The sequence below is a fragment of the Hoplias malabaricus genome, chromosome Y, assembly GCF_029633855.1.
Source record: "Hoplias malabaricus isolate fHopMal1 chromosome Y, fHopMal1.hap1, whole genome shotgun sequence".
Lineage (NCBI taxonomy): Eukaryota > Metazoa > Chordata > Actinopteri > Characiformes > Erythrinidae > Hoplias > Hoplias malabaricus.
The window spans coordinates 6,012,520-6,024,322 of NC_089820.1; the positions used below are offsets into that span (position 1 = coordinate 6,012,520).

Here is an 11,803-nt window from a genome sequence, read left to right on the forward strand (position 1 = left end):
AGCGGTTACAGATAATGAATGAATATGTATATATTTCAATACCTGAGTCAATTGACCTCAACTGAGATAAGCAGATTTTTACTCACTGAAACTGAAAACTAAAGGCACAAAATGGTGATCTTATTGTAAAATGATGACCATATAAAAACATTTTTTCCTTAACCCTTTCATGAGAAAAACAAATGTCTGTATTTGATATTATAGCATTGTTTCATGTAAAGAAACATTTAATTGCTGTAGGTAATACCTTTAGTGCCCCTAGTGACCACGAGCCCTCAATTCCACAAACAGACCAATAGCATTGAAGTTGGGCGTGAGGTCTCTTTTCTGATTGGACGCTATGTGAAAAGGGCGGGGCTGTTCGCGCTGTATTTTCCTCCGGGACTCTGTCAGAGTTCAGTCAACTGAGGGGTGAAGACTGACCTGGAATAACTCGTTTTCAGAAAATGGACCTTTTAAATATCTGCCCGTTTTAAAAGCGGTTTCTCTCAGGATTAGCCTAGAGCTTGTGAAACGTTCCGCTTGGCGCGTTTAAACTTTCATTTTGGAGGTACAGTAAACCCTGTCGGTTTGTTATGACGGTTATTAATGTGCGCATGTGCGCAGAGTTGCAGGCATGTTGTTAGAGCACAAAAACATCATCTTCTACGTGTTGTTTCATTTTCATAGTCAATGTGACATTAGGAAATCGTTTATTCTCAGCACTGGGTGATATTTAATAGGAAGAGTGGACACTGTATTATTTTAAATAGCTTTAGAAAAGCTACTGTACCTGCTTAATGGGACCAGTCCCTCAAATAGCATTAAAGGGCACGTATCCTAAACTTGAGACGTGTTTATCTTACATTTTGCCCCGGAACAATCCTAATTCATATTTACCTCACCAATCTCTCATTATTCGTTAGAACTTACAGTATAATATCGTATTGTTATTATTTAAACACTAGGCCTTTTTCCCTGTTAGGAATTCCAGTGCATCAAATTCTCACACATTTAAGGCAACATTTTTGTTAAAACATCAGCTCTTTAGATGTTTTGACATTTTTTTACTATTAATTAATCGTTCAGCCCTACATAAAACTACAAACCCCAGTTTTTTAAATTTACTTTTATACTGATTTCGTGGCCTTCTTCATAAAGCAATTGAAATACTGCTAAGAACTTCAGCGTGGGAAGGCGGGGCTAAACTGCTGAAGGCCAAATAGTAAGTCCATAATTTTTATGCTATCATAATAGAAAGTGAATAAAGTTATGATTATGAAAATTTTACATACGTTACATATTCAAACTCTTTCACTGTTGCCTAACCTCCTTCATTCATTTCAGTAGACAAGATGAGAGTTTGGATTGTTGTTGGCTGCAACTTGTCCTTCATTCTCGTGGACGTTGTGGTCAGCACTGTCCTTTACGTCCAGGGATCAAGCCTCGAAGCCTTTGCAGATGATGTCCTTGACTTTGACCTGCACCGTTCTGTCCTGGACCTTTGGGGAACTCTCCTCATCCGTATTTGCCTTCTGCTTGGTGGCTTGATGGGGGTGGTGTGGAACAGGAGCGATGGTCCAAAAAGGGCAGCTACCTTGGACACGCTAGTGGTTCTCGTAGTGCTCACGATTCTAACCTATGCTTTGGTCAAGCTGCTGATGTTCTCAGAGGTAGGCAATCTCATGTACGACCCCTGGTTTCTCAGTCTGTTCTCCTGGACTTGCGTAGCCGCTTTGGTCACGATGTTCCTCTGGAAGCTCCTGGCCAAAACACCTGACCATGGCATTGTGGATGGACAAGAAAGTGAAGAGAGACAACAGTTGGTAGATGAAGAAGAAGAACTGGAAGAGGAGGCAGGGACAACAAGTGGAAAGGCGAGGAAAGAGGCAAAAGTCCAGGTTAACTCAGGTGCCACAGTGGGCAGATTGCTGTCTTACTGCAAGAAAGACTCAGGACTGCTAGGTGTCGCCTTCTTCTTTCTTCTACTCTCTGCTGTATGTGAGTAGACCACTTTATTATTATTATTATTTTCCATGGCATTGATTGGTGAATTTAAACTTAAACATTGGTAGAAAATCTAGCATTTTCTCCATAACAACAAATGTATTCTGTAAGTAAAGATGTGTGTTGTCTGAAGTAGACCCATATGTTATAGTTAGCAGGTGATTAATTGCCATATAAACAGTTTCACTTAATTTTTTAGCTACATCAGAAAACACTTTTTAAATTCATGGGATGTTTCATCACCATTTGCTAGCTGTCTGGTCTGTTTGCACTTTGTAAAGCTCAGGTGCTTGTACTCATGCCTGGTTCGGAATATGGGGAAATAAACTAAGGGACTTTGCATGAAATAGCTCTGAAACTGGCTGAGCCACGGCAAAGAAATGCATCTGGTCACATTTGGATGACACAGAGACCTCAGAATAGTGAAAAACATGAAAAGAGATGACTTTGTGTTTCTGCTCCATAGGTAGAAAACATTCATTCATTTTTGTTGTTTATTTTGTTGTGTATTATACTGTCACTGTTGTAACAAAACCACTATGCATTCTGTTATTATTTTATAATGACAAGTTATGAAGAACTTTCTTTTCTTGTAAAACTTCTGTTTTAGATATACAAGAAATTTACTCAACAGTGACATATGTTGTGTTTTGAATAGTGCTGAGTTGGTGAATCAGGTTGACTTTCTGGGTAAACCAGACCGGCATATACCAGGTTTAGAATTCATGCAGATCTAAACGCTTTTAGCATGGTAGAGAATGACCAAACTAATCAAAGCAAGTGGCTTTAAATGAGCTTTAAACTGTTGAAATGACAAAAGCAAAGTCAATACTGAAGTAAATCTCAATCATCAGAATCTATAAGCTTTCTCGTTTACTGCTTTATGGCTTAAAACAGTCAAGTTGCATGTTGTCATGATATTGCAACCCTATTGCCCCAGATGTTTCTCTTCAACATTCACATACATGCTAAATGTATAGCTTGACCCTGTTACACATCCAGGACGGTAGTTTATGCAACTGCCACATTACTTAATTTAACAGTTCTTTGCACTGTGATGACATATAGATCACACTCACACAGAACTCTGGGATGTTAAAGTCATGGGATGTTGAAACATGAGATTCTGGCTATATGTTTAGGCATCCCAAGGAACATAGAGCCCTGGAAATGTATGAAGTTGTGAACATTGGACTCTGACACACAGTTTTCTGGAAACATAGAAGAATTTAACATAGATATTTGAGAGCTTAGGAATCTGATAACCAAGACACTAGAACACCAAGACATGGGAACAATGGGCTCTGGAAATATAGGGTCCTGAGGATATAGAAAACTTGGAACATAGGACTCTGATATTATAGGATTCATATTATAGGAACACAGGATTTGGGGTATTAATGACTTTGGGAGCTCACTTGTTTATGGAAACATCAAGCTATATAAATCATTCATTCATTCATTCATTATCTGTAACTGCTTATCCAGATCAGGGTCGCGGTGGGTCCAGAACCTACCTGGAATCATTGGGTGCAAGGCATTGTTAAATCAGTTGAGCAAATATATTTATTGTGACAATTAAATGTTATATACACCCTCCATATAATTTCTAGCACTGATTCAAATTAGATAATTTTTGCATTTTTCTGGACTTCTAGGTGAGGCCTTTCTTCCATATTACACTGGAAAATCCATAGATGGCATTGTGATCCATAAAAGTATGGAATACTTTGCTAAACCCATGATTACGCTGTCTGTTTTGGCTCTGATCAGGTGAGTCCAGTAGATTGCACCTATTCAAACTCATTGAATTATAATGCAATAATGGATTGCCTTCTGCTGCTTGCTCTTTAGGTTACATTTAAATTTGTAAATCAATAGGAAGCTTAAGATGTGTCAGTCTTCACACATTTACTGAAAACTCGTTGAGTAGTTAGTTAATGTCAAGCAGAAATACTTATATAGTCACTTACATTTCACCATCTATATTCACTGAAAATTCAGGCTTTGTGTCTCAATTTTTTATATTGTCATCACAAAAATACATAAGAAAAAGACAAAATTTGGATGACAAAGATCAACATGGGCAAGGCCAAGTGTAGGCTGGAAATATGCCACCTGAAGTGACGAACCAGTCTTCCACATCTAGTAGTACGGTAGATGAACATTTGTGAAGTTTGGTGGGGCAGGAATAATGGTCCAAGAGTATTATGTTAGGACACAGAAGGTAAACGGCAGCAGTCCTGAATCTAACAATCTTTCTGTTTCTCTCCTCAGTTCTATGGCCATTGGCTTTCGAGGAGGTGTGTTTAGCTTGACGTTTGCTAGGCTGAACATTCGTCTGCGTAACCTTTTGTTCAGGTCACTGATGCATCAGGATATAGGATTCTTTGATGCTAATCATACAGGTGTGGTCTTGAGTGTCATTATGGAATAATTATAAACATTCTGTTATCAATTTTTAAATTCAGCAGTTAAATATTATACAAATTAATTGATTTGAAATAAAAAAAAAATGCATTAATTTGTAATATCTCACATAAAAAAAATTAAATATATTTTTGGTCGGTGGACTATTCTCAGTCTAGCAGTGACATTGAGGTCTTTAAAAACTCCAGTAGCACTGCTATTACTTATCCACTCTTGTCAGTACAACACACAATAACACATCACCACCACATCATAGTGATCCAGTACCCAAATCATGCATTTTCTGCATGACCTTTGAAGAATAGGGTGAAAGAGGGCAAATAATGTGTAAAGAGCAACAAATGTATACATACACGTGTGTGTGTGTGTGGGGGGGTCTGTTTGTCTGTTTGTTTGTTTGTTTGTTTTTTCTCCATGGTTCTTTGAAATTGGCAGGAGGATTTTTAAATTTCATTGCTCAAAGAAAAAGCAACTTTTGCACACAACCCTTCATTTCTCTCCTGGCAGGTGACATCACCTCTCGTCTGACGTCAGACACCACACAAGTGAGCGATCTAATCTCTCAGAATGTGAACCTGTTCCTGCGTAGCTTTGTGAAAGGTGTGGGCTTCTTTGTCTTCATGTTCGGAATGTCCTGGAAACTCTCTCTAGTCACCATCATGGGCTTCCCCTATATTGCAGTCATCTCCAAGCTCTACGGACAGTACTACAAGGCAAGTCTGAGAGAGGAGGAAAACAAAGTTTACATCGTAACTAGACCTGTTAGAAGAAAATGTGCAAATGTTATCACTCTTTACAATAAACGAGCACTCAAGTGCATAACTTTGGGGCTGAGCATTTAAAATGTTGAAGTTACAAGACTGTATTAGTATTGATTTAATATAGCCTTTTCAAAGTTTTTCAGGGTAGCCACATTTTTGTATATATCATTATGCTTGACAATTTCACAATAACTTAAAAAGCATTATAATGTCATGAATGAAGAAAGGTCTATTAAAATTAAATTAAAGGATGATGTTTTCATAAATTAATATTTAGAGTTTATTTTAAACTTAGTATAATAAATATGTTGTAATTGAAGTAAACATTAATAAAATACAAAATTAATAAGTAAAATAATTTTTCTTGAATATAACAAAATGAATTATATTAGATAAAAAATACAATGCAGTTTATATGAAGTCTTTATAAATGAATGTGTGAATGAAGTGAAATTCAGAATGCTTCATAATATTTTTAAATGAATTTCAGGGCAACATTACTATAAAGAGATTAGTACAGTGTATTTTATTATTTAGAAAATACTATTAATTTCATCTCTGCAATGAAAGAGTACACACTAATAAAATAAATGAAAGTAAAACTTTGTTGATGTAAGTTTTTTTTTTCTTTTCTTTTTTTGTGTAGAAGTTAACTAAAGAAGTTCAGACATCTCTTGCTCATGCAAATAAACTAGCCGAGGAGACCGTCTCAGCCATGAGGACAGTGAGGAGCTTCGCTAACGAGGAGCAGGAGGCCGATTCTTATTACGAAAGACTGCTGCGAGTTTTTGAACTCAATAAAAAACAAGCTCTAGCTTACGCCTGCTTCATGTGGTCCAGCTGCGTGAGTATTTTGTGCTACTTTTAATTGTTATTGTTTTTATTATTATGTTATGGAGCTCCAGGTGTCATAAATCTTATTTAAATAAATAAATAACCCAGAGTGGTTCACTTAGTCATTGGGAGATCCCAATTTTCATTGCAAGGGATGCTACAGCTCTTTCTGGGTGTACAGGATGGCCCTCCCTTGTCACAATTACTCAGTGAAATGCTGTACAAGGAATGTCTCCTAGCTAACATAACAAAACAGGGCCATTATTATTCTTCTCCAAGCGTGTTGAGTCAAATGACTTTATGTTAACTGCAGTTTGAAAACGAGGTGGAGCTTCATATATCTGGATGATTTTTCAGTTATTATGTTCTACCATGATGTGTGGCTGACAAATATATAATCCTATTTAACTTGTATATCTGTTTTAGATTTCAGAACTGGCTTTACAGGTTGCTATCTTATTTTACGGAGGTCACCTTGTGGTCACTGATCAGATAACTGGAGGAACACTAATTTCATTTTTCATCTATGAACTGGAACTGGGTGAATGTCTTGAGGTCAGTGCAAATATTCTTTAGTGTTGATATCCCTATGTTCATAGGCGTCTTTCTGTATTAATACTGATAGGTTTTTCTTGTGGGTTTTCTTTGTAGAGCATAGCCTCGGTGTACACAGGGCTAATGCAGGGTGTAGGAGCAGCAGAGAAAGTGTTTGAGTACATTGACAGGAAGCCCAAACATGTTCTGAATGGATCTGAAGCTCCAGACGAGTTCAAAGGTCTAGTGGAGTTCAAGGGTGTGACATTCTCCTACCCCTCACGGCCAGAGACAGACATTTTGAAGGTAATGATTGTTACCTGATTTTCTCCCCATTTTTTCAGTCATCGCCAAAGTACAGCTAACACATTAGTGAAACTCAACACTTTATATGAGGACAATGACTACTACTATCCTTACATCAGTAGGAAATTGCTACCTACTAATTATATTACTGTCTAATCTGATACACTTGGCTTAAGGTGCCTTTGTTCATGGTTTTACTGCAAATGAATCAAACTTTTCACATTCTCAAATTGGCAGAACGTGTCCTTTAGCATTCGTCCAGGAGAGGTTACTGCACTGGTTGGACCATCTGGCAGTGGGAAGAGTTCCTGTGTGTGTCTTCTGGAGAATTTTTACTCTCCTCAGCATGGTCAGGTGCTGCTGGATGGGCGTCCAGTTCAAACCTATCAGCACCAATATCTACACTCCAAGGTACATCCAAGAGACCCGTTTCAGAGATTATTTCAGACTTTATCTCGGGTTTCTTTTACAATTAAGAATTATTTAGTTACCACTATGAATTATTCATTAACTGCTAGTTACTCTGCTAGTTACTACTGTGAATTATGCAATAACTGCTAGGAATTATTCAGTATCTATTAGAAATTATTCAGTCAACACTGTTAATTTTTATGAAGTGTTCACAATTCATAAATCTGATGTCATGGCTGTAATGATTGTGTGGTGATTAAAAATCTCCTGTTGATTCTGGATCAGGTGGCTTTGGTGGGTCAGGAGCCGGTCCTATTTGCTCGCTCAGTGCTGAAGAATGTCTCGTACGGACTTGGTGACATCCCAATGGAGACGGTCATCTCTGCATCCACTAAAGCCAACGCCCACGAATTCATCAGCAGACTCCCCAAAGGCTATAACACAAGTCAGTTACAGATTGGACACACACTAGAAATTCACATATATAGTCCTCTTTTAAATTAGTCTGTGTGAATCAAAGAACTGTACGTTCTCATGATTCCCATAAGGATCAGTTCCTATTTTAAAAAAACAACCTCCAAGTGAATTTTACAGATGAATTCCGTGCTAATTTGTATTCAGTATCCATCAGTGGGAACATAAATAGGTAGATCATACATGCCAGTTGAAAGGGACCATCATAAGTGAACTTCTTTACAGATCATTATCTACATAGTCGTGACACTCTTTGTTTGTTTGTGTGTGTGTGTGTGTGTGTGTGTGTGTGTGCATGAAATGTTTCTGACACTAGTGACAAACCAATAAGATACTGCTGTCTCATCTGTACAGCAGCCAACTATAGCCATCATGAAAGGCATTCTGACCACAGGTCCACTGTTGTCAAGATATTTGAGTAGAAACCCCACCCTTTTAGCTTAGCCTTGTTGCAATAAAGTTAGTGTATCTCTTCTGTTAACACATAGTTGGCTATCTTCTAGCTTTTCATCAGTTTGTGACCATAGAGCTAATCTTATCAGTATATTCTATGTTGGTGGACCACTCAAGCATGTGTAAAAACACTCAAGAAATAACACTGTGTCTGATACACCCACATATGTGATGTCACTCTCATATTATTTATATCTGGATATCTAGAAAGGATGTCTTGTGGTCAGAAACCTGTCTTATAATTGATTACAAATAATTGAACCTCAGGGGTACAAGCCAGGAATGTGTTATTAATTAACATATGAAGCATTTTTATTATTTTTGACTGAACATTTGCATTTCACATACATACATATATAAAGAAAACTCCATCTAATTCAAATTGTAATAAAATATTTCATATTCTACTTTCAAACATGATGCAGTGTATAATGTTTGTTAATAATCTACACTTTGTTCACAGCATACAACTTGTTTCAGTGATCGGTTGTTTTTGATTTCATATCAAACTAAACACATGGTCCAAACTACATTTGCACAAATAAACTATTAAAATAACTGTAATATCTCATTAGAAAGGTGCATTCCGTCAACATAAGGGTGAACTCAATCCAGATAATTGTGCACATATAGTGTATCCCTTTTAAAACTTTAGCTATCGTTAATTCTGCCATATTATTTTTGTGTACTGCCTCATTATATTCTCTCTGTTGTGTTGAAGATGTTGGAGAGAAGGGGACCCAACTATCTGGTGGTCAGAAACAGAGAGTGGCCATTGCTCGTGCCCTCATTCGGAACCCCCATGTTCTTATTCTGGATGAGGCCACCAGCGCACTGGATGCTGAGAGTGAGCATGTGGTACGTAGAGCAAAATTTTAATGCTCATAAAACTATTATTAAATAAACTAAATAAATCCAATAGATAATCCACTGTAATATTAAACTCAGGAGGCTCACAAACTAGAATTTAATACATTTTTAAAGATACAAGGACAATGAGACCCATAATATGCAAGAGCTAGTGTCATACTAAAACCATCCCTATCAGATAAACACCACCTAAAGCTTTCATCTTTGAGATAGAGGAGAAAAACAAGCTCCTCTCTCACTTTTGAAATAAGCTTTCCAGTGTCGGAAAAATAATAGAACAATGAGCTCCAGTGCAAAATGCAGACATCAGACACCATACCTAGCTCTTTGGGGTACCCAGAAAAGTGATTTTGGTGAAAATTGAATTTCAAATGCTGAAAAAGTTCCTTGGCTTCATTCTAGGTCCAGCAGGCACTGGACAGTGTGATGGAGAACCGCACAGTTTTGGTGATCGCCCACAGGTTGAGCACGGTGGAGCGAGCACACAGCATTATTGTTCTGGATGGAGGGATGGTGGTGGAGCATGGTAATCACACAGAGCTTATGGATCATAGGGGGCTCTACTACAGACTCGTCCAGAGACAGGTTCTGGGAGCGAATACTGTAGCACAAGAACTGACCTGGAAACAGGAGGAGAGTCCAGAAAATGATCTGGAGGAAAGTGAAGAAGAGGATGATCCTGAAACAAAATACTGAGGAACCTCAGGAATAATATAATGAATTAAACTTTTAACTCATATTTAATTTATTATATAACTCATAGGTGTTCTTCAGACAGGCAGCTCATATCCAACATCTTAGGAGATGGCTTCAAATCTGTTATAAATCTTATCTCTGAACATATGTTTGACAAGTCAGTTTGGATTTTATATGTATATTTGTCATTCAAGGTTGGAGCGTCTTGCATTGTTGCTCTCAACATACTCTGGTCTGAGTCACTACTGTAACAACCAATGCAGCTACACCATCAAACGTGACTACAATTGGATCATACAGGTCCAATTTAAAACATGGTAAGGTCACACTTTATGAATCCTGAAACTTGTAACTTGCACTTTTGATACACCAAAATCATAAACAAATTCAATTAGCCCTGAACAAAGATTTAAAGAGACATTCGTGTAGACACCTGCGCAACAATCCACATGCTAGTATCATAAATGACCTTGTGTAAATGGGGTTATGTGCCCCTGGTCAATCAGCATATTTTTGTTGATTTTCTAAATGAAAATAAGTGACCATGTCCTCTATAAATAACAGCCGCGCCAATTTTAATACAGTTACTGTGTATTGCTTTGTATTATTTGGTTTAAAATATAAAATGTGACTGTTGCAAAAGCTATTACACCTTTTATACTGAGCCAGCAGTAAGAAATTGTGGCCTGAAGTTTACTGAAAAAGGCCATAATTTGCTTTATGAGTTCATGCTAAATATGGACATTTTAGATCTAAAAAAAATGGTCACAAACAATGTTTAGGTCCAGTTTGTCACTATTAACAATGTAGAACATTTTGCAAACCTTTGACCTTTATTTTACTTTATTATAATAAATTATTTGCATGCCCAAAGTGGATCTTAAGACAGGGGAAGTGATCTCTAGGGGAGTTTCAGGCTTCGTACTTCACTCAAACCAAAGTTAATTCATAATTTACTTACATTAAACATTTTCACGTTATCTCTGATGAAACAATTATGGCGCCTTCTAAAATATTTTCTTCTTCTGTTGACATGCCAGATGCTCTTATTGATTTTTCATTCATCTACCTCCTACAAAACACCACAGCACAGAGCATCTACATATGTAAATATTAACACATATTTGCACGCAGGGCTTGGACAAGTAAATTGAATGTAATAGAACTGTACTGCAAATATAGTGTAAGACTATGAGACCATTCTGCAATTTATTTGAATGAATTTAAACATTCCATATAATAAATTTGATTATGCAAATATCATAGTTTGTAAAGAACACGTATGTGTAAAATGTGTGGGTGTTTTTTTGTTTGTTTTTTTTTTTTATTCTAAATCACAGTGTTTGAGATGTAAGTAACTTGATGGGAAATTATTCATTGTAGAGAAACCAACGTCTTTAGAGTGGTGTTCCTCCACTGTGAATAGTTTTTAAAAATGAAATGTGTATATGTTTCATCCTAAAATCTCTTCTCAACACGATAATAAAACTGGAATTACACATTGTATTCCTAACCATTTTAAGTAAGATCGCGTGAGGAGTTTTTAAAAGTATTTAGATGTCTAGTTCAGTTCACAACCACTGTGAACAATTCTGACTTGTTAAGCTTTCTGTTCCACCTGGAATGCATCAACCCACTCTAAACCACTTAATTTACATCTCAGCATCTGAACTTTGACGTTTTTACAAAATTGATGAAATAGCTCTGTTCAGACATAAAGAAATTATTAAAATTAATAACTGTAACTGTGTGCATTATTCAGGAACCTAAATATTGTATATACATTTGTACAAATATTTTGTATACATTTTCAGAAATTGTAACTGTTGAGATAAGCTGGTACATTTGTAATGGCTCTCAGTTATTTCAGGGAATGATATGCTCCATGAAGGAATGCCTTATATAGCCTCATGCCCTTCGCCATTGGACAGGTCGCAGTGTTTGCTTTACACTGTTGTGTTTGTCAAGGGCAAACAGTGGTGAATGCATGTGTCCTCAACTTAGTAAATAGAGCATCACGTCAATGCAAATACTCTTATGGATACACT

At 36.9% G+C, this 11,803-nt stretch overlaps 1 protein-coding gene across 2 annotated transcripts; it reads left to right on the plus strand.

The window, feature by feature from the left end:
• The first annotated feature begins 415 nt into the window (after positions 1-415).
• On the plus strand, positions 416-11,080 carry abcb9 (ATP-binding cassette, sub-family B (MDR/TAP), member 9). Of its 2 annotated transcripts, none has more exons than XM_066655932.1 (12): positions 416-1,204; positions 1,327-1,980; positions 3,645-3,759; positions 4,264-4,394; positions 4,924-5,129; positions 5,824-6,021; positions 6,438-6,566; positions 6,663-6,851; positions 7,089-7,262; positions 7,548-7,707; positions 8,911-9,047; positions 9,462-11,080. In XM_066655932.1, exons 2-12 carry the CDS (start codon positions 1,335-1,337, stop codon positions 9,753-9,755), a joined length of 2,379 nt encoding a protein of 792 aa, XP_066512029.1. In that variant the 5' UTR covers positions 416-1,204; positions 1,327-1,334; the 3' UTR covers positions 9,756-11,080. The 2 variants fall into 2 exon arrangements, with proteins under 2 accessions (XP_066512029.1, XP_066512030.1); XM_066655933.1 differs by having other exon boundaries at positions 1,330-1,980.
• The last annotated feature ends 723 nt before the right edge of the window (positions 11,081-11,803 follow it).